The 19886-nt window shown below is 58.8% G+C and overlaps 8 protein-coding genes across 8 annotated transcripts; 4 read left to right on the top strand and 4 right to left on the bottom strand.

Moving 5' to 3' along the window:
- TRAVEDRAFT_138517 (uncharacterized protein) lies at positions 1-1891 on the bottom strand (the record flags this gene model as incomplete). Its single annotated transcript, XM_008034503.2, has 8 exons — positions 1749-1891; positions 1606-1692; positions 1387-1551; positions 1008-1326; positions 689-948; positions 333-623; positions 133-271; positions 1-72 (listed from the first exon to the last, which is right to left on the bottom strand). Exons 1-8 carry the CDS (start codon positions 1757-1759, stop codon positions 1-3), a joined length of 1344 nt encoding a protein of 447 aa, XP_008032694.1. The 5' UTR covers positions 1760-1891.
- Positions 1892-2136: 245 nt separating this feature from the next.
- TRAVEDRAFT_138513 (coatomer protein) lies at positions 2137-6007 on the bottom strand. The gene is made up of 18 exons (XM_008034502.1): positions 5808-6007; positions 5602-5741; positions 5527-5548; positions 5072-5473; positions 4901-5012; positions 4701-4848; positions 4516-4645; positions 3931-4462; positions 3748-3869; positions 3495-3689; positions 3326-3439; positions 3126-3276; positions 2927-3072; positions 2730-2870; positions 2612-2673; positions 2435-2559; positions 2261-2383; positions 2137-2208 (listed from the first exon to the last, which is right to left on the bottom strand). Exons 1-18 carry the CDS (start codon positions 5970-5972, stop codon positions 2180-2182), a joined length of 2859 nt encoding a protein of 952 aa, XP_008032693.1. The 5' UTR covers positions 5973-6007; the 3' UTR covers positions 2137-2179.
- A 276-nt stretch (positions 6008-6283) lies between these two features.
- TRAVEDRAFT_32911 (uncharacterized protein) lies at positions 6284-7151 on the top strand (the record flags this gene model as incomplete). The annotated part of the gene is made up of 4 exons (XM_008033757.1): positions 6284-6340; positions 6403-6513; positions 6568-6975; positions 7041-7151. The coding sequence occupies 4 exons, from the start codon at positions 6284-6286 to the stop codon at positions 7149-7151; spliced, it is 687 nt and encodes a 228-aa protein (XP_008031948.1).
- A 289-nt stretch (positions 7152-7440) lies between these two features.
- On the bottom strand, positions 7441-8063 carry TRAVEDRAFT_25381 (glutaredoxin). The gene is made up of 4 exons (XM_008033608.1): positions 7999-8063; positions 7824-7939; positions 7678-7763; positions 7441-7627 (listed from the first exon to the last, which is right to left on the bottom strand). The coding sequence occupies exons 1-4, from the start codon at positions 8020-8022 to the stop codon at positions 7548-7550; spliced, it is 306 nt and encodes a 101-aa protein (XP_008031799.1). The 5' UTR covers positions 8023-8063; the 3' UTR covers positions 7441-7547.
- A 396-nt stretch (positions 8064-8459) lies between these two features.
- TRAVEDRAFT_111818 (NGG1p interacting factor 3) lies at positions 8460-9605 on the top strand (the record flags this gene model as incomplete). Its single annotated transcript, XM_008034501.1, has 6 exons — positions 8460-8534; positions 8595-8610; positions 8661-8709; positions 8770-9146; positions 9195-9371; positions 9430-9605. 6 exons carry the CDS (start codon positions 8460-8462, stop codon positions 9603-9605), a joined length of 870 nt encoding a protein of 289 aa, XP_008032692.1.
- A 126-nt stretch (positions 9606-9731) lies between these two features.
- On the bottom strand, positions 9732-11919 carry TRAVEDRAFT_67970 (NADH-ubiquinone oxidoreductase; the record flags this gene model as incomplete). The annotated part of the gene is made up of 13 exons (XM_008034500.1): positions 11620-11919; positions 11545-11554; positions 11407-11485; positions 11254-11353; positions 11087-11200; positions 10642-11033; positions 10488-10586; positions 10322-10432; positions 10080-10251; positions 9981-10006; positions 9899-9937; positions 9822-9835; positions 9732-9747 (listed from the first exon to the last, which is right to left on the bottom strand). The coding sequence occupies exons 1-13, from the start codon at positions 11888-11890 to the stop codon at positions 9732-9734; spliced, it is 1443 nt and encodes a 480-aa protein (XP_008032691.1). The 5' UTR covers positions 11891-11919.
- Positions 11920-12185: 266 nt separating this feature from the next.
- Positions 12186-15392, top strand: TRAVEDRAFT_16270 (uncharacterized protein; the record flags this gene model as incomplete). The annotated part of the gene is made up of 12 exons (XM_008033536.1): positions 12186-12328; positions 12390-12539; positions 12591-12727; positions 12778-12854; positions 12911-12972; positions 13024-13411; positions 13500-13530; positions 13780-13805; positions 14287-14410; positions 14499-14606; positions 14703-15059; positions 15118-15392. The coding sequence occupies 12 exons, from the start codon at positions 12186-12188 to the stop codon at positions 15390-15392; spliced, it is 1878 nt and encodes a 625-aa protein (XP_008031727.1).
- Positions 15393-16701: 1309 nt separating this feature from the next.
- TRAVEDRAFT_25378 (uncharacterized protein) lies at positions 16702-19368 on the top strand. Its single transcript, XM_008033607.1, has 2 exons — positions 16702-18393; positions 19187-19368. Exon 1 carries the CDS (start codon positions 16714-16716, stop codon positions 17005-17007), a length of 294 nt encoding a protein of 97 aa, XP_008031798.1. The 5' UTR covers positions 16702-16713; the 3' UTR covers positions 17008-18393; positions 19187-19368.
- Positions 19369-19886: the final 518 nt, after the last annotated feature.

Below are 19886 nucleotides of genomic sequence, written 5' to 3'. Positions count from 1 at the left end.
CTACCTCCCAGTCAGACGAATTTCCAGCCAACGCAGCGGCGGGTACGTCACCGCGGCAAACCCAGCTGCGAGCTGGAGGGAAAGGTATGTTCAGTAACGCGATGCTTCCCCTGAACAAACAGCGATGCTCACCTCGAAACCGAGGTCTGCACCAAATTCGGCGCCGGCTTTCATGCCTAGTGGGCCCGTGTACCACACCTCAGACATCCCGACCACAGCGCCCGCAACGCCAAAGCAACCCGCGAGGATACCAGCGAAGCCCAGCGGCAGCCTGTATAGATTACAGTCAAAATAGTCAAAATAAATCCAGATACTCGACAAACGATACTCACCTGCTAGGCGTATCCCAATCATCGAGGTGGTACCCTCCAAGCGCACCGCCCGCGCGCCGGAAGATAAAGTGCTCCTCGGCGACGATGACGATGAAGAACGCAGTCCAGTACGAGAGGATGCTCAGGAAGTTCGACAGGATCTCCGAGAAGTGCTCGCGCCCGGCGACGCCCGCGACCGTGTAGATCACGAACGCGAGGAACGTCCACGCGAAGCGCGGCACGAGCGCGAACGGCCGGCCGAGCGACTGCATCGAGAGCCCGGCGCTGTAGCTGTTCGGGATGTTGTTTGCGCTGCGCGGGAAGGTACGGTTAGATTCGGGCCTTGCTGACAGAGAATAATGTTGAGAATAACTCACACTACGGAGAGGCCGAGCAGGACGAGCAGGAACTTCCCGCCACCTCCCCAGGGAGAAAGGACCTGTGCGACGAGCCCGCCTGTGCTGCCGTCCGTGTATGCCTGGGTGTATGCGGGGTTGGTGATGGTCATAAGAGCGGCGCCGAGGATCTCGACGAAGCAGATGGGTATCCAAAGGCCGAAGAACGTAAGCAGGAACACCTTCATGCTGGAGGTGTCCGCCGGTAGCCTGCAGTTGTAGTCCGCCGCGACGGGTGCCCACTAATCGGTGTGGGGATAGTAAGCCACGAAACCCGTATTCCATGCGATACAACACGCACCCCAGACACAGAACCGAAAACGATCCCTCCGAAACTGAGGATATCTGCCGAGAGAGCCCTGCCCGTGTCCTCGAGCGGCTTCTGGGCGTTGATATCGTACCCGGCGTGTCCGCCGAGGCCCCAGAGGAACAGTATGATGATGAAGATGATCGTCCACGCATACCGTTCGTAGTAATGGACCAGGTTGTACCCGACAAAACACGGTATGACGCTGAGCACGCCGACGATGATGATGCCGACCACGAGCGGAAGCGTTCCCGGGTTAATGGACGCGAGCGTCTGCCCTCCGAGGATGACTGCCGTCACAGAGAATCCGAGCCTTTATGAGAGTCGTTATGTCAGGATGGAATGTGCAGCCGTGCGACAAGTTCGGACTTACTGCGTGAGGATGTTCAGGATAGAGTAGATGGCTCCTCCGACATATCCAGAGCTGAACCGCGTGATAACCATGGTCCGGAGCCCCGTCTTCGGACCAAGGGTACTGATAAATGCTGTGGCCACAGCACCCAACGCGCCAAAGCAGAGAATGGTGGCGATAGCATGTCTACAGGCATACTTCAGGACCGCCTGCACTCAGCACCGAAATTATAGCACTCACGGGAGGGTCAGGGTGTAGAACTCTTGCGCGAGTGTGCCGATAGGAATAGTCGTGAGAACGGTGTTGACCGACCACCACATCAACAAGCTTCGTGCGCAGACGGCTCAATAGACGCGTCAAGGAGATTATTGCGCGAGACTCACTTGTTCCACATATTCTTCGTCTCCCGCTGGTCCTCCGGGACGCGCTCAACTCCTCTCGCCTCCACACCGCTCGCGAACAGCTTTGCCAAGACCGGGCCAAAGCGGCCATACCTGCGCACGATAACTTCCTCAGGCGCGACTTCAACCGAGTGCGTAGCCTCGTGGACGGCTACGCCCTTCTCCTTGTCGTAGGAGTGGTCCGACGCGTGCGTAGACATGGGGAGGAAGATGGACGGTGCGGGGAGACGCACCGGGGAGCATGGCACATAAATGTTTCTGCTAGTGCAGCGCACCGGTGGATCTCGTCGAGCGTCCCGTACGTACCTGGGCTATTTTTGCAATCGAAGCACGCGCGTACGCCATAATCGCATCAAACAGTAAGTTCGTAGCCGAAACCGATCCAGATAATATTAACGCGCTCGATACACAATCTACACCGGGGGCTTGTTGTCCTTTTGCGCTATATGACGACTTCAGTACGATGGTCGGGAGGTACAGCTCAAAACACTTACCCATGGTGATCCTGTCACCCAACGACAACGCAATGCCCTGAGTTTTGCTCCGTATCCGTACATGGCCGGTGATCGAACCGTCCTCCGTCCGTTCCACGCTCAAGTTCGCCAAGGCGTCCTCGCCTGTGATAATGTGAGTACGTGTAGCCGCATAGAAGGGTGTACCAAACTGACCGAATAAGCTCCTCGCGTACATGTTCGCCGAGAGGAAGTCGCAGTCGCCCGAGAGCGCGCCCTCGGGCGTGAGACACGACATGTTCGTCGCCTTCATGACGTGGTTGAGGTATTCCCTCGGGTCACTACAGGCTGTCAGGGATCTCTTCGAATATGCCAAAGGCTCCAGACACTTACGAAATTGTCGTCGTGACATTGACGCGGTTCTCCCACTCGAACTCAGTCCACATGCTCCGGAACTGCGGTGTCAAAGTGTGAGTACGGGGGCGCCGTTGTGTGATGCTCCCACACTCACCTGCTGCTCTGTGCAGTACGCAGGCTTGATGTAGTCCATGATATCAATGTGGATGTCGTTCAAGATCACACATTGCTCTGCGAGACCAGGGCCCTCCCAGAGAATGCTACCGAAGATGACGCCCGTCTCCGTTGACGATACCTACGGGAAAACATTAGTTTAGCGGTCTGTCAGAATTCCGTAACAGGCAAGCGCACCTTGATGGTGGCCTTGATGCTTTGGAAGCTATGAGGCGCGACAGTGTAGACGGATGGACGCTCGACAAGCTTGAGGTCGCCGAGAGTGGCAAAGTCAAGGCACAGGTTTTGCAGGGTGTCGGCGGTCTGGTTGACGAGGAGGACGTCTGATCATAACAGATCAGCAGGTATTCCCATAATTTGCGGTAGCCTGACTGACCGAGGAGAATGTCGAAGCCGTGGACCTTGACGTAGGCTTCCGCGTAGATGGGGTCGGAGAAGCCGGTGAGCTGCGAGATCCTGCTGAGGTTCGAAAGGAAGTCCTCCGTAACCTCGCCAGCACCCGTAGCGCGGTTGACATCCTCCGAGTCCTGTATATTCCGTCAGACGGGGGCGCACATGCCAATAGGTCGGACTCACGTCAAGGGTATCATCCACCGCCTTCTTCGAGAACTGCCGGAAGCTCAGCAGATCGTCGACCTGCACGATCGCCGCCTTCGCCTTCTCCGATTCCCTCTTCTCCGCTGCCTTCTTCTACAGAAACAAAGTGTGTTAGAAATTGTCTCGAGGTACGCGAAGAGCAACGCACCTCCTGCGCAGCGACCATCTTGGAGTACGCCGCCTTAGTATCCTTCAGGAAGATGTCGTGGACGGCGGGCTGCGCCTCGAGCTCGCTAAGGGTTTGGATGCAGTTCATGATGCGCTCGCTCGAATCCTCGTCGATCGGCACCGAGACAAACTTGGACTGGCCGACGCGGATGATGGACGCCATGATGAGCATTGCCTGGAGAGTTGATCAGTATGGACATGTAGGAGCTTAGATACAAGAAGTGGTAACCGACCTCAGCCTTGACGGCGTTGGACTTGCGCGCTTCCTTGGAAAGCTCAGAGTAGCGGAGGACAAGCTTCGTCAGCGCAGAAGCGAGGACAGCGCCAGTGTAGAAGTCGCCGCCGAGGATAAGTGCTAAGGTTGGGCGTGCCGTTAGCAAACTACGTATTCATCCGGTTCGTTCATCGCAACCGACCTCTCAATGGCGGTTTCGAGGCCGCCTTCACAGCCTCCAGCCGTGCAGACGATACGCTCGTGAACGCGCTCTCCGTCGCGTACGTGCCGTCCGCGAGCACCTTCGGCTTGTGCGACTCCGTCTTCACTTCGTCCTTCTTCTCCTCCCCGTCCTCCGCGCTCGCCTCCTCCAGCAGGCGCTGCTCACTGGCGAGAATGGGGATCTCCCCAAGCACCTTGCGCAGCTGCCGGAAGACCTCCTGGATCTCCTGCACGTCCTCCGCGTACTCGCCAAGGATCCAGAGCACCCCGCGGTACACCTTGCCGGACTTGATCTCGGGCAGGGTCTGGATGAGCTTGTCGCAGATGGTGCGGCGCAGCTGGGGGAACTTCTCGACGACCTCGCGCACGAAGGAGACAACGTCGAGCGCGGAAGGGTTGTTCGAGTCGCCCAGGAAGTCCATGAGCGCGTGTACAACGCTGGCGGCCACCTCGGAGAACTTGACCGCGCATACGTGAATCGACTGGATGAGCAATTGCCTGTACTCGGGGGCCTATATTTTGGGGTTAGATCGATGTGAATACATCAGGACTCGCGTATATGCACCTTCTCGAACTCCTGGTCTTGCGTCCTCTGGAGCTGCTTCTTGAGGAACATAACCACTTCCTCCACATTGCGGCTGGAGGTGAGGCTAAGGACAATACTGATAGCCTTTCGGCGGACCTCGAGGTCAGCGCTACGCAAATAAGTCAGCCGTGTGGTACCATGAGATACAAATCTATGAAGCAAACCTGGACAAAATCTGCAAAATGTCCATGATGAGGGCATCGAGTACATGGCCGTGTTTGGAGCGGAGAGAATCAAGACGGTCAAGGACGATGAGCTTCGCGTTGTTGTCAGACTCCTTCTGGACCAGGCTGATGTAGCAGGACGCAGCAGCTGTGAAATTGCAATTTAGTATACAAAACGCGTCTGCCGCATTGTTACACACCCTTGACCGCGGCCGGGTTCTGCGTAAGGGAAGTGAGGGTGGCGGCGGCTTCGTACTTTACAGCGTGTGATGTCGCGTTGAGCAGCTCTGAAATGAGGAGGATGTATCGCGACTAGCAAGAGGTCGTATATCAGACCAGTCTGCTAGACATTTCCGTGAGTAGAATGGTACCTTGTGCGTTGTTTCCTGCTTGCAGTCCAACCGGATGACCTCGATAATGCTCATTTGCAGCAGCTCGTCCATGCCCGGGATCTGGTCAAACACCTGCACAATGTACTCGACCGCCTTCGGCATCGCGCAGTTCGCAAGGAACACGAACGCGTTCCGCTTGCACGTCGCGTCCGACTCTGCCGCTAGGAACGTCTGGAGGAGCTCGGGCGCGTCGGGGATGAGGTGCTCGAACTCGCGGTAGATCGAGTACACCGCGAACACCGCGTTCTTGCGCACGTACGAGTGCCGGTGCTCGAGGCACGAGCGGCATATGGGCACGAGCGGCTCGAGCAGCTCCTGGTCCTTCGAGATCTTCTGCAGGAAGCGGAGCGTCGAGCCGCGGATGTACTCGTTGGGATGTTGCTGCCGCGCCATCGGGTGAGTCTCGGGAAGCATATATGCTATGGCGCACTCACAAGGTCGTTACGGATCGCATTGCTTCACCCGGGGGGTCAGCGCAGGCAGGCGTAATCACATCTGGGGCTACTCACACAACGAGGATCATCTCCTGCTTCAGCTTCCCGTTGTCGTCGTATTTCGGGCACACCTCCCAGTAGAAGTGCAGCAGCTTCTTGAGCTGCTTATTCCGGGATGGCATAACATATTGGATGACGGGCATCAACAGTTGCGGCTATCCCGTGCGCGCCGTCAGTCTCCCTTCTTCGCCCGCCAAGTTCCCAGCGCAGCACCGACGCACCTGGTGATTCCCATTTATCGTGGAGATGATGATTTTGCGCAACGTGTCAAGCTTGACCTCGTCCGAGCCCTTCTGCAGGGCGGTGCGGAGCTCCTGGGTCGTGGGGGCCTCTGAGCTGTCCTCAAAGACCAGTGTGTAGCACGAGGAGTCCGTGGAAGCGGCCATGGCGAACGAGACCGAGCAGAGAGACCAGAATGAGGAGAGGGAGGGTCGGCGATGCCGTGGAAGTACAGAGATGAGCTGCTATATTAGGGCAACATACGTGCTGCCACCGAGACGCGTTCTACAGGCGCCCGCACAGGATATTGACCTCAGCTTCTGCCACCACTCGGACCTGCGTAGCAAAGACTGTATCGGCGGCACCCATACTGCGCACACTGCTGGCGTGTTTAGTTTAATATTGCGACCTGTGTTCATAACTCTGCGGTCGTCAGAAACAAGATCTTTGTGCTACTTGGGCTTTCTCTGAACCCAACATGTCTGCTCAAGCCATGGCTGAAGACCAGTTACTCGAGCTACTGCTTACCCTGAAGGTCTGGGGGACCCAAATGCACACTACGCTGTAGCCTTGGATTGTGTCTCATAATACTTGCAGAGGACTACAGCGAACGAGGCGAGGACAATCCTCAATAGCCAGCCGCAGATCGCGTATGCGCTCATGGCCGTCATGGCCGACGTCGGCGCAGTCAAAATGGAGGTTGTACAGGTGTGTTCCGCCAGAGCTGTCTAGTAGCTTATTGCTGAATTACGCGCCCTACAGGAAACAATCGCAAAATACGGCGCATTGCCAGGAGCAGCCACCCCTGCACCCGCCGCACCCGCCGCACCCCCGCCTGTCCCACAACCAGCCCCCGCAATCCCCCCGCATATGCAGTCTCAAGGTCCTCCTCGCGGCGGCACGCCTACCTACCCCCCATACGGCGCGCCACAAGGATATCCCCCGCAAACTCCAAGCTATCCCGGAGGGCATGGGTATGGGACCCCTCCGCCAGGGCCGGGATATGGCCCTGGGGCACACGGCCACCAGCCCCCGCCGCATGCTGCCCATGCGCCGCCTCATATGCAGCCGCCTCAACACCCTCATATGCACGGTGCGCCGCCGCCTGCAGCGCCTTCGTCTGCTGCACGGTTGCCGGATGCGTTCGCTGGACTGCCCGAGGAGCAGAAGGCGCGTTACATCATCTCGTCGCTATATTGTGGTAGATGATTGTTCTAACCATGCGTATTTTACAGGCGGTCATCCTTCGGGTCATGCAGATGTCAAGAGAAGAGGTATATGCGATGCCTCCGAGTGAGCGGGAAAACATCATTAAGCTGGTTGGTGATTCCTGTGTTGCCCTTTAATGGACTGCTACTGACTGTCCACTAGCGCGCTACTCTTGGGATGCCAACATAATCTCGAAGCTCGTACATCTCCTGGACGCTTTCTATGCTCTGTCGGGCTCCGTCCGACTCGGTTATATGCGCCTCTGCTGTGTTTTTGATGTTCATGTATTTCTAGTCTGTATGGCGAGCATGCACATAATTCTCCAGTCGACTCTGGTCCACAGAAACTCTTCTGCCAGTGTTTCTTGCTTACCCGATCTGCTGCAGCTGAACTGCTGAAGTCTCGTGCAATCATCTGCATGTGTGTATAACTTCTGTATTGACTCTCTGGATATCTACAAACGCGAGCTCTGAGGACTGTACAAGAAAAGGGCCAATCACGACGCCGCAGGCTGTTGAAAGAGCCTAGACGGCTTACGCGGAAACAAGGCTGGCGAGCTTGCCAGAGTTGTCGAGACCGACGACGGCGTCACACCCTCCAACGTGCTTGTTGTCTGTGGTATGGTTAGTCGCTGATACACGGATATATGAGTACTGTACTCACTGATGAAGATGTTGGGCACGGTGCGCTGGCCGGTCTTCTCCTGGAGGTAGTCCTGGATGGCAGAACCATCCTCGATCTCGTCAAGCCTGCGGGTGCAGCGCGGACGATTGAGAACCAGAAAGGGCACGATATGACGACCTGCTTACTCGTAGATCTTGGTAGGGACGTCGGGGAACTTGGAGGTGAGGAGAGCCTTGGCGCGCTTGCAGTAGGGGCAGTAGGACTTGGAGAAGATCGCAATCTTGTTCTCCGAGATGGAGCTCTATAGCGCGACGTGTAGCAGTGAGTATAGCGCATGAATGAGCTTCGACAGCTGCGTACCTCTACGAGATCTTTGACGGACATGGCTTTCAACTGAAAGGCGGAGGGGTTGGAAGAGGAGGCCGTGGTGGTATGTGGGAGTGGGGGCTTACTGGGTTGATGGCTGCAGAAGAGTGGAACCAGCTTGAAAAGCCTCTAAATACCGAGGGGAGCATCGATTATAGGAAAGTCTAACAAAGTCTAACACGGCGCTGCTGAGTGAGCCTCTGCCAAAGTGCACGCAGCTCTGACAGAGCGCGTCATGGCGTCATCGGCTCTCAGTCCCGCACGTGGCCGTCCCCGACGCGTCTCGTCACACCGTCACCGCGCCCCTCCCGACGCGTCCGTGGAGTTGTCCGTGGCCCCTTCGCGTGCTCCCGTCCTCGCTGCTCACACTCGCCCACCATCGCCGCCATCGACGCATACACCCACCACCGGAGCTCATCACCGAATTCTCCCTGCTCATCACCGCTCAAACTGCGATGTCTCTCGTAAAAAGCTTCTGCAGGATCATGGGGCGCGTCGCGCCCCTGCACCTTGCTGAAAAGTGGGACAATGTCAGCATCCCTCCAATCAAATAATCGTACACCCATCGCTCATGAGGAACCTCGCAACAGGTCGGCCTCATTCTAGGTTCGCATCTCATCTGATGCATACATACGCAACTACTCAATGTGCTGTAGAGGCTCCGCATGTGCGCCCCGACGCCAAGCGCATCCTACTCACCATCGAGTAAGCCTCCTTCGCTCTTGATGGCAGTTCTGTTTCAATTTTGACTTTCCGTACATTCAGCCTTACACCCGCGGTGGTAGAAGAGGCTCTCGCGAGCGCGACCTCCCTCATCGTCTCCTACCACCCGCCCATCTTTAAGCCGCTCGCCTCTATCACACTGGCAAATCCGCTCCAGGCGTCCCTCCTCCGCTGCGCCGCCGCCGGCATCTCCATCTACACGCCGCACACCGCGCTTGACTCCGTCACGGATGGCCTCAACGACTGGCTCTGCACGAAGGTCGCAGGCCCGTTGCGCGACATCAACTGGTCCGCGCGCTTCATCGGACAGGAATATCCTGAAGGTCTCGGTGGCGTGGGGCGTATCGTGACACTGAAGCAGCCGGTAGAGCTTAAGATGCTGCAGTTCACCATCCGGACCGAGCTCGAGCTGAAGCACAGTATGTCGCGTCCTCAGACGATATACACGGACCACTGACCGCGTTTAGTTCAAGTGGCGTACGCGAAGCCGGAGCAAGAGAAGACGATGGTCAGCACGATCGCTATATGCGCGGGCTCGGGTGGCGGGATGCTACTCGGCGTCGACGCCGACGTATACTTTACCGGCGAGATGTCCCACCACGAAGTCCTCGCGGCCGTCCAAAGTGGGCACAACGTCATCCTTTGTAAGTCGCTCCTCATGCGGCTCTTGTCATGTCTAACAACAATGATACATATCTGCAGGCGGACATACAAACACCGAGCGGGGCTTCCTCCCCTGGCTTGCCAAGGATATCGAGGAGTTCATCCAGGAGGAGATCGATCAGCCGACCGACCCAGCAGGAGTCGAGTTGCTCAAAGGTCTCGAGATCGTGGTCAGCCAGCAGGACAAGCACCCCCTTGTGACAATCGACTCGTAACTAGCTCAGGAGCGCCGGTCTGTTACCTCACACTTAATCCATAATGTACCCGTCCAGCCTGTGAATGCACTGTGACCATCCCCCGATGTCGAGAAGATAGCGGTGAATATTGTATTTCTACGTACGTCACCGGTCGACCTCGCTATTATACAGAGCCCGAGTTGCAAGCGGTCAGCACCCGATCGTGATACTAACGGCACCAAAAGAAGCACGCACCCGAACACCAGATCCTGCGAGATATTGTGTTAGCATTACAACGTCTCCCTGGGTCACAAAACATAAGATTTACGTACCATGGTACCAATGATGGCGACGACATCGGCGATCATGTGCTGCAGGGAGAAAAATAAGGGCCGCGTCAGTACGCGACCACACCGCACGCTCATGGTCGCATCTCACATCTGCAAAGGACGTCGAGATCCGGGGGTGAGCAACGGCGACTTGAACAAGAAGTAGGACAAGTCGGGAACTCACGTCTCATCATGAAGTCCGCGCCGGCAAGGTGCGCGAAGCCCGGGGCACGGATCTTGCAGCGGTACGGGCGGTTGGTGCCGTCGGACACGAGGTAAACACCCATCTCGCCCTTCGGCGCCTCGATCGCGCTGTAAGTCTCGCCGGGGGGAACCGAGTAGCCCTCGCTAAAGAGCTGCATGGGGGCACGCAGGCGAGAGCGGGAATGAGCACGGGTATCGGGACCGAGAAGCTGCAATGTATACCTTGAAGTGGTGGATGAGGGATTCCATGCTCTCCTTCATGGACGCACGTGGCGGGGGAACGAGCTTGTAGTCGTCGACCTTGATCGCGCCGGTGGGAATCTTGTTCAAGCACTGGGAGGGAGAGTTTAAGCAGCAGCCCCTGTGTGCGATGTCACATAGAACTCACCTGGCTGATGATGCGAAGCGACTCGCGGAACTCCTGGACACGGCACAGATAACGGTCGTAGCAGTCACCGTTCTTACCGACGGGGATGTCGAACTCAACCTAGAACTCAAAGTTTAGCTTTACAGCAGAACTAGATGGATGCCAAGTGACACACCTCGTCGTACTTGTCGTACGGTGCCGCCTTGCGAATATCCCACGGGATGCCGCTGCCGCGGAGCATGACGCCGCTGAACGACCAGTCCAGAGCCTCCTTCGCGGTCACTACACCGATCCCGATCGTACGCTCCTTCCAGATACGGTTGCCGGTCACGACCTCCTCGATCTCGTCTACGCGCGAGCTAAACTGGGTCGCCCATTTGAAGATGTCCTCTAGAAGGCCGTGGGGGAGATCGAACGCGACACCACCGGGGCGCACGTACGCGGCGTGCATGCGAGCACCAGAGACACGCTCGTAGAACTCCATGAGCTTCTCCCGCTCCTCGAAACCCCACAGGAAGGGCGTCAAGGCACCAACATCCATCGCGTGAGTGAGGACGGCCATGAGGTCTAAGCACTTGTTCAGCACGCACATAGTCTAAATTACAGTAGCGGCGACTTACGGTTCAGGACTCGGGTGAGCTCGCCGAACAGCGTACGAATCCATTTCGCACGCTCGGGGACCTCGATGTTGAGGAGCTTCTCGACGGCAAGCGAGTAACAGAGCTCATTCGTCACTGCAAGAGATGTGAACATGCGTGACAACATGAGCAAGCAGAAGGATGCGCACTCATGGAGACGTAATCCAAACGGTCGAAGTACGGGAGGGCTTGCGTGTAGGTCTTGTACTCGATAAGCTTCTCCGTTCCGCGGTGAAGCAAACCGACGTGCTGCGACCAGAGTAAGCCCTATTGTTTGATACACAGAGCGTGAGGGCACATACAGGGTCCGCACGCAACACCTCCTCGCCATTCAGCTCAAGAATCAATCGGAGCACACCGTGAGCAGCCGGGTGCTGAGGGCTGTAACACACATCTCAGCTTCTGCATAATCATTTCTATATTCACGCAAGAGTACGCACCCAAAGTTGACTGAACACAAGCGCCATGACGCCGTTAGTACCGACCCCGCCCGACCTCTGACCATGCCCACTCACCCGTGAAGTGTCGCAACTGCGCGTCCCTCCTCGTCCCCGTCTCCGCCAGAATCTCCGTCGCATGCATCCCATGCAGGTCCTCCACCGTATGTGTGTCAAACACGTTTTTCGCCCCCGCCGTCTGCGCGGGCGCGGCCGGCTCGGCCTGGACGACGGCGGAGCCCGACAGGTGCCGGCGGGTGGACAGCAGTGACGAGGAGGAGCTAGAGGGCGAGGCTGTGGCCAGGCGCGGCACGCGCGCGAGCTGGCGGCGGAAAAGCGTGGAGGCCATCCTCGACGCTGGAGAGAGTGCGGTGGTCGTCGTCGTGTTCGACGTTGTCGGTGCTAAACGGACCGTTCTCATTCGATGGCGGCGGGGACGCCAGATGGGGAAGGCCGTGCTCACGGTCCCGTGACGCGGCTCGGATGGTGCCGCCGCGGCCATGGGAGGCGCGCGGAGGGGCCTGCGCTGCGTCTGCGATGTCCGGTGCGCCTGTCATTGCGGAGTCTCTGCGGACGCGAGCTGTGCTGCTGCTGTATCTATCCACGTCTTGAGGCGACTATTGTGCTGGCCATTCTGCTGCTAGATGTTTGTCAAACAAGCGTCGTTGCCTTGGCTGCTCTCCACAATTGTTGTTCTGGCCAGTCTGGGAAGGGTTAGTGCGGAGGAGAAACCGTGCACCGCTCGAGCGAATGGAAACTACTATGACCTGAGCAGGTTATCGGCGAAGTACGTAGAGCGGTTCTCGGTGTTACGACGCCGCACCCACAAGCTGACAATAGGTCTCCAGAAAGGACTACGAGTTCACGTCCCCGACCGGTGGGGAATACATCCTAAATGTGTGTAAACCCGTCTCGCAAGAGGTATGGGCCCCGAAGGTGGATAAGCCCGAGGACGTCGCGGCTTTTACGCACCGTGCACATGGGGACTTTTCACTGGGGTGGGTAGCCAGGTTTTCCGCACTTGCGCCGTCTCTTGACGCGTTCTGCAGGGACGTGAACACCACCGTGTTCGTCCGGGATGGCCATCCCGTGATTACTATGACGGACGGGACGCGCTGCTCCGGCGAAGGAGACCAGACGGGTTCTACCGTCATCCGTTTCATTTGCGACAGCTACGCCGGAACAGGTATGTGGGCATACTTCCGCAGAACATCACGAACTCATCATGGGGTGAAGGAGAACCGAAGTTAATTGCGACCTTGCCCCCGGACGAGGAACACGCGTGTGCGTTCTTCGTCGAATGGCGTACGGAGGTGCGTGAATCACGGGAGTGTCATGTTACCCTAATTCACGCGTATCGTTCACTTAGATGGCGTGTCCAACGTCTGAGAGTGGTGCCTTTGGCCAAATCGTCTCCATCTTGGCGATAGTGTGAGTCTATCCACTCGTTTGGCTACGGAATGCCGATCTGACGGCGCACAGGGCTGCGATACTCTTCGCGCTGTACATGCTCGGAGGATTCGTGTACAACCGCTATGTGCTCGAACTCCAAGGGCTCGACCAAATCCCGCGGTTTTCATTCTTTTCCTTCGGGGACACGCTCCAGTTTTTCCGGGAATGCATAGGACGCGTGAGGGACCGGTCTTCTGACGCATGGCACTCGCGGGAGTTTGGAGGGCGCAGTTGGAGCAGCAGCCAGGGTGGGTCGTGGGGAAGCTCTGGAAGACACGGGTATGGCGGTCTGGGAGGCACGCCGGAGGAGGGCCAAACTATGCTGAGTGGACCCCCTGGCTTCCTGGACGAACAAGATGAAGAAGACGAGGAGGCGGCTACTCCAAGAGGGGCGAGCGGCGGAATGGACTCGAATGGGGTTATACGACTCTGAGTGGTGCGCGTCCTTGTGGCGGCAATGTGTCGCAGGAATTGACATAGTGTACGCCACTAGCGCCGTTGTGCAGGATCAGAGCGCTGTTGCCATCGATGGGTATGGTATGTGTGGGTGTGGGACTGGACGATGTCCGGGTGTTGTTTCTGGAGTCGCCATGGGTGTAGGCCGGAGAGAGAAGGAGGAGGCCGAGTTGGCTGGGAGGAGAGCGAGTTGCCGATCGAGGCGAGGATCTGGCAGGGAGCGCTGGGGAAGGAGGACGAGAACACGTTGTGGTGGGCGATCGCTCGCTAGCTGGTGCGAGATCGCAATCAGATCTGCATGACTGCATCGATATACCGGGGCGGACGTAGCCGGTGCGCTGCTGGGTACAGGGTCCGTGTGCAGCGAGAACATGGCCGCTGTTGTCCCCGCGGACGGTCGCGACGAGCGCGGCGGGGGCAGCGACGGCGAGCGGGCGTGTGAAGGTCGCATAGGGACGCCGCGGACAATAGACGCATTGTTTGCACAACAGCGAATTTGAGCGTTTGCGTTGTACTCGGCAGGCGACCAAACGGGACGGGCGTCTGTGGGGAGAGAGCCTGCCTGCGTCTTCGCCTTCCTTCTCTGCAGCACTCCGTCCGTCTCACTGGACGTAATCGACAGTCTGCGTCCGGGATTTGGTTTCCTCCCCTTCCGTTCCCATTGTTTTCCTTCTTTCGCATACATACATCTCCTCCTCATCCTCGCCTTTTTCTTCTCTCTTTCTCCCCATCGTCCTTCCCCATCCCATCCTACGACCCTGCACGACCCTCACGCCGCTCGTCATGGACCCGCACCAGCAGCCCATTCACGATGACCAATCCCAAAATTTCGTCCAGTCCCAGTACTCCATGTACCCGACATCAGAGGACGAGCAGGGCTACCTCGTGTATCCGTCCCAGCTCCAGGCTGGCTATCAGCCTGTCATCCAGCAGCAACACCCGCACCCTGGCCATCCTCCTCGTGGGTTCATGCAGTCTGCCTTACCTCCCATCCTCCGCTAACCGAGATCCCGCTTGCCCTTTCTCGTCACTCTCATTGTCTTCTCCAGGGCAAATGTCCGACAGCGACCTGCAGCAGGCGATGCAGTATCAGCGCACTATCCATATGATCCCCACCAACCAGCACTTCGCTTCGCCCCCAGGTGTTTTCCCTGCAGGTTCGCCGCCTCATGGCCAGTTGCCGCTCTCCGCGTCCCCTCCCCCTCAATCTCCTAATATGTATGACCCTCTCTCGCCCCCCATTTCTGGATCAGACACCTCCGGCGACGGCATCTACCATTCGCGGAACAGCAGCGCAACAGGCTCCCCCTCCTCCTCCCGTGCGAACAGCCTTGTACACCGCCATCCCCTCCGCTACAATCCCACCCCATCACCCACTAGCTCCTCCGCCGGACGCCGAAGCCGAGGCCAGTCAATTTCCGACGACGACGAAGGCATGGGCGTAAACGTAGCCGAGAGTCTCGCGAACACGCGCAAGGAGGCGACGCGGCGGCAGAGAATTGAGGCGGAGCAGCGCCGGAGGGACGAGCTTCGGGATGGGTACGCGCGGTTGAAAGACGTGCTCCCGGTGTCGAACCAGAAGAGCAGCAAGGTCTCATTGCTCGAGCGAGGTGCGTTCCGGAACGGTGGCGCACAACTGGCACCTTTCTAATCGATGGCTCGCCACAGCTACGAACCACATTAGCAGCTTGGAGAAGACGAATCGCCAACTACAGCAGCGGCTGGCGCACCTGGAGTCAGAAGTGACGCGACTCCGCTCTCTGAACGAGAAGATCTCCCTTGGAGTTAACAACACGCCCTCGCCAGGCGGGACGACCATGGAGACTCGACCACTGTCTCCCCCGCCCGAGGGATCCCCCGCTCAGCATCAACTCACGTCGGTCGCCGGCCAAGATCCACCCATTGCAGAGTCGAGCCCGTCTGCCTCGGAGAGCGGCTATTGACTCCTCCGCCCTCTACTCCATCTCTTGCTGCTCCCAGGACATTGCTCCCCCCTCCTCCACTTGTTTCATTATCACAATCCATTTTCTTATCGTCATTTAGTCTCCGCTTGCTCATGTCTTGTCCCCCACCTGCACCTGCACCCTCCTCGCTCTGCTTGCAGCCGTATGCCGCCTCGGGAAAGAGCGGCACCGGTCGTCGAGGGGATTCGCACCGTGCGGCGTCGTGTTGTTCGAAGCCGAAGATTCCGGGGTTCAAGGTTGGACTTGGGTTTGGGGCGCTGGGGATCGTGCACAGTGCCAGGCGCGCGCCGCATGACGATATCCACCCGTCTCCTCCCTCGACCGCCTGACCTCCAGGAGAACCCTGTCGCTTGACGCTGCAGGCTGGTGCACTGCGAGAACGGCTCAACCCCCGGACGCTTCACTCTCCCCATCCGACGGCGCTGGTGAGCATACTTCCCGCGCCCCGTTGATGGCGGCCGATGCGTCCGGCGAGAGTCTCGCATGCTATCTCGTCGACGCGCTTTGGATCCCGATAGAAGGGCGTCGTGTCGTGCCGGTCGGTGCTGAGCGCCACACGCTCCTACCGCAGCACCCACCCGCCCTCGCGCATACTGCGCCACGACGCCCCCACGCACGCACAAGGACATTTTCCTAGTCTTGTAGAACGAAGAACCGCTACGTTACCGGCCAAAGTCGCCTCTTCCATCCCGCCCCGCCCGCTCTCGCACACCGCCCCTGCCCCCGCGTACCCGCCCCACATCCCCGCTTGCTGCGTACCTACCTACCTTCCTCTTTGCTCCTCTCCCCCTCCCAGCGCTGTACTATATCACATCGGGCTCTGGAACGCGACAGCCAGAATCATGAAGGATACGACTCGACGACGACTCCACACGACACCTCTTCCACCCCCTCCCCGAAGAGCAGCCCCCGGACCGCACTGCTGAACATTTTGGCTCCTTGGGATCCGACTGACGACTTGCATTTGGTGATTGGGTAGATGGGAGGCTGCCTGCCCTCTCGATGGGGTGCGGGCCGTGTTACGACAGTTTGTGGTTGACAGGGACGCTTCGCAGCGTCGCCGTCGTCCACGGAAAGAGAATGCAGGTCTTGTATCCCTAGGAGTACATAGGTAGTTCGGTTCGTGGGTTGCGCAATGCGAAAGTCTTGTATTCTTCAGAATCACAGTGCCATATCCAAGCTCTGGTCGCCACCGTTGGTACGCGATGCCGCACAAATACACCTACTTAGGGACTTGTTCTACCCGTTCGACCTCACGAAGGGCACTTCGTAGGATGGCTGCTCGACTCCCGGATTCACCATGCTTCTATTCAGCGGCCTGTACAGGCTTCGATCCAATAAGTACAAAGGGCGCAGACGTCCCGTCCTAAAGGTAGTTTCCCCCCGGCGGAACCGTCTCAGCCTTCCCGCCCACCGGCAGTCGCAACCCTCCCCGCAGAGCCCGCCCTGCGCCAACACGAGCCACAGCCCCTCTCCCCTGAGCCCCCTCATGTCTCGCCAAACATTCGAGGATCACCCACGAGGCACGCCGCCTGCCAACGCGGCCGCATTACGGAAAGCGGGCACGCGCAGACACCAGCAGCAGCACCCCTGAGCGCGTCCCCCCGCGGACTCGCCCACGCCCATTCACTCGCGCGCCGTCCCTGGCGCAATCCCCCGGGCGCGTTCGAAGCGGCGGCAATGCCCATGCGCAATCGGGGATCCGCCACTGCCAGTGAACCTTGCGGGCCCGACGGGTCGCGACGGTGGGTGACAGCACTCGAGTCTCGCGCGTCGAAGCGCAGCAACGTCATCGGTGCCCGTGCGCAGATGACCGGGGGTGCCGCCTCGAGGCGCCCTCCCATCGCAGTGCCAGGAATGCGCAGGGCCCGCGAAGGGAAAAAGCGGCTCGGGGCGGCGGAGCGGCCGTGGGAGGTGCCTCTAGGTGCCTGTGCGGCGAGCAGGAACGCGACGGGGGGCGCGCGGGCAAGGTTTCATCTCGCGTTTAGCACTCTGCGCTTCGGCTTTCGGGGGGTGCTTCGGTGCGAGCAGAAGACGGGCGTGCGCGCGTCATCCCGCGTTCTGTGCATCGGCGCATCTGTGCAATTGTGCAGAGCGGGGTGGCGCGGATTTCGCGAACATCGCGGACGTAGACGTGTGTGCGCACCGCGGGTTGGCATGTACCGCTGTGCGTTAAAGCCGCGGACGGCGGCGAGCACGGCCGTCGCTTGGGGGTTGCGGAGGAGGAGGTCGCACACGTCCGCTGCCGCGTGTGTTCGGCCGGAAAGACCGTCGCGCGGCGACTATGTCTCGATGTTTCGATGCCGGCATTCGTAGGCAGCGACGTCGACGGGGCTTGCGGAGAGCGACGGTGCGGGGGGTCGAGAAGGAGGACCGCCGGATCGCCCATGATTGACATGGGCTCTGCGGCGGTCGGCCTCGAGCCTCGAGGTGAGTAGGCCACTCTTTCTTGACCTGGGTGGTGCGCAGGGCCGTATTCGGATGATGCGCACCGCCCTGAATAGTAGGGCGGATCTGCTCGTGCGTGTGGTTGCTGCTCGCGCATGACGTGTTCGTCCTAGGTAAGAGCAGTCCTCGAAGCCCGCCGCGGTGTCGGTACAGGTCTGGAGTGCCCGCTTGACTTGGAAAGGCCGGAAGAACATATGTACCCTCGATTCGTTGTGCGAGCGGTCCATTGACTCGGATCGCTGACGTTCTTGGACGAGGCTTCGCCGGGGTGAGATCTGAACCTTCCTGATGCTGGAGATAAGTGCCCTTCGCGCGGGGGGTCCTATTACTAGGCCCGAAGGAAGTACGTGAGTCGGTGTGAGTCCGCGGCGTAGCAAGGGGCGGCGAGGGCGACTGCGCATGGCAGCAGCGGAAGAGGAGTACTGTACCGCGCACAAGGTCTGTGATGTCCGTAGAAAGCTAGACCGGAAAAGCGGTGATCCCGCTGAGACTGCCAGCGTTGTCGAGCACGACGCCTGAGGGAGCGTGATATCTGAGAGTGATGTCAGCATGTGGATATACGAGGAGCCTAGGACAGCTAGACCGACCGCTGCGCAAAAAACCACATAGCCTGGCTTGAACTAGGCAGCAATGCTTTCTGCCTCCGAACACGCACGACGCGGCCTCCAGTGTTAAGCAACCCGGGTTGGGCGCCGACGAGCATGACTCGTAATATGATGCACGAGGCAGCCGGTAGGCAGCTTTAGCCTGAACAAGTAACTTGGGCGTCGGCGTACGGAGGCTGGGTCAAGTTCAGGGGGCGTTACGTTCTAAGCCTCCCAGATAGCCAGATTCCCACCAGCCGCGAGCTTCCGGAACTGGGAGCGGCTGTAGGGAGGCACTAACAGGAAGGGGCCTGCGGGTGCAGTATTTGTCAAGCGAGCGTGCTTGCGCGACTGCCGTTCGGGATAAACGGGGACGGAAGAGCAACAACTATTCGAGGGACAGAGTTCGTTCGCACACGCACTCGCGCCGTCCCGCCGACGCCGACTTGCTCCCTGTGACCATCTGGGACCGACCAGCCGGGCGCTGGCCATCCCAGAGGGCGAGCGTCGCTGACAGCACTGTGCGCCTGCCTCATGTCGTCGACTCGGCGATCAAACGTCTTCCACATGCCTGCGGAACCTTCATACCCGCGACCGCGCTCACACTGACAAGGAGGGAGGGCACCAAGTAAGCCCGCCGTCACAACCAGGCGCTTTAAGCGCATACGGATCTCGGCGGAGTAAAGCCTATCCTCGCCTGAAAGCCTCTTCACAGACGAGCCACAAAAGTGAGCGACTCACCGGGCGCGGATGCACAAGGAGACGCAGGAGGTGGTCGCCAGAGCTTACGGCACCCCGGCGAGCGAGAACCGCAGGATGCATCTTGGATTCGTCGGCCGCGCAGTAGTGGGATGGTGGGCCCTTCTTAACCCCGGACGAAGTATAAGTCCTCGTGAGACGCCTCCATAGGGGCTACGAGCAGCAGTGTCCGAAAGGACTGTGTGTGCGAATTGAGAGTACGGCCGCCATCGATGGAGTGTATGTCGTCGACATGTGCGATGGTGCATGGTTTCGCGGGTGCATGTTTCTGTCCGATCCGGTGAGAAAACGAGAGCGAAGATGAAGGAACAGAAGGCGCCGAGAAGAGTAGAAGGAGCTGCCTGAGAAGGGGCGCGAACATCCTGTAGGATCAAGAGCGGGGGAGTAGCGGGACATATGTGGATGGTGATCAACGTCGTGGCGCGAGCAGCCCCATAGTAAAGTCGACCAGCAGGGCCCAGACAGGTGAAGCAACGCGTGGAGGAGCGCACCCGCTCTGGCGCATCGACCGATCTTGCGCATGGGAAGTCCAGGAGGATCGGACCGGACGGGCTCTAGTGGACGTTCGAAAGAAGGATGTAATCCCGGAAATGAGAAAGGCGTGTTGCCGAGGAATGTCACCGGATTCCAGCCCTGGAATCTATCGTTGTAATGGCCGTTCATTACTCGAGAATAGGTGCTT

The sequence above is a fragment of the Trametes versicolor genome (assembly GCF_000271585.1).
Source record: "Trametes versicolor FP-101664 SS1 unplaced genomic scaffold TRAVEscaffold_1, whole genome shotgun sequence".
In the NCBI taxonomy this organism is placed as follows: Eukaryota; Fungi; Basidiomycota; class Agaricomycetes; order Polyporales; family Polyporaceae; genus Trametes; species Trametes versicolor.
Note: the sequence above shows the minus strand (reverse complement) of the source record. Positions and strands in the feature narration are given on the sequence as shown.

Coding starts and splice junctions, on each gene's coding strand:
- TRAVEDRAFT_25381 (XM_008033608.1), bottom strand. CDS start 8,022: ATGTCCGTCAAAGATCTCGTAGAG. Junction 7,764..7,823: donor GTCCCTACCAAGATCTACGA/GTAAGCAGGTCG, acceptor CTGCACCCGCAG/GCTTGACGAGATCGAGGATG. Junction 7,628..7,677: donor CGTGCCCAACATCTTCATCA/GTGAGTACAGTA, acceptor ACCATACCACAG/ACAACAAGCACGTTGGAGGG.
- TRAVEDRAFT_25378 (XM_008033607.1), top strand. CDS start 16,714: ATGCTTCTATTCAGCGGCCTGTACAGGCTTCGATCCAATAAGTACAAA.
- TRAVEDRAFT_138513 (XM_008034502.1), bottom strand. CDS start 5,972: ATGGCCGCTTCCACGGACTCCTCGTGCTACACACTGGTCTTTGAGGAC. Junction 5,742..5,807: donor CGATAAATGGGAATCACCAG/GTGCGTCGGTGC, acceptor CGCACGGGATAG/CCGCAACTGTTGATGCCCGT. Junction 3,073..3,125: donor CGGCTTCGACATTCTCCTCG/GTCAGTCAGGCT, acceptor TGTTATGATCAG/ACGTCCTCCTCGTCAACCAG.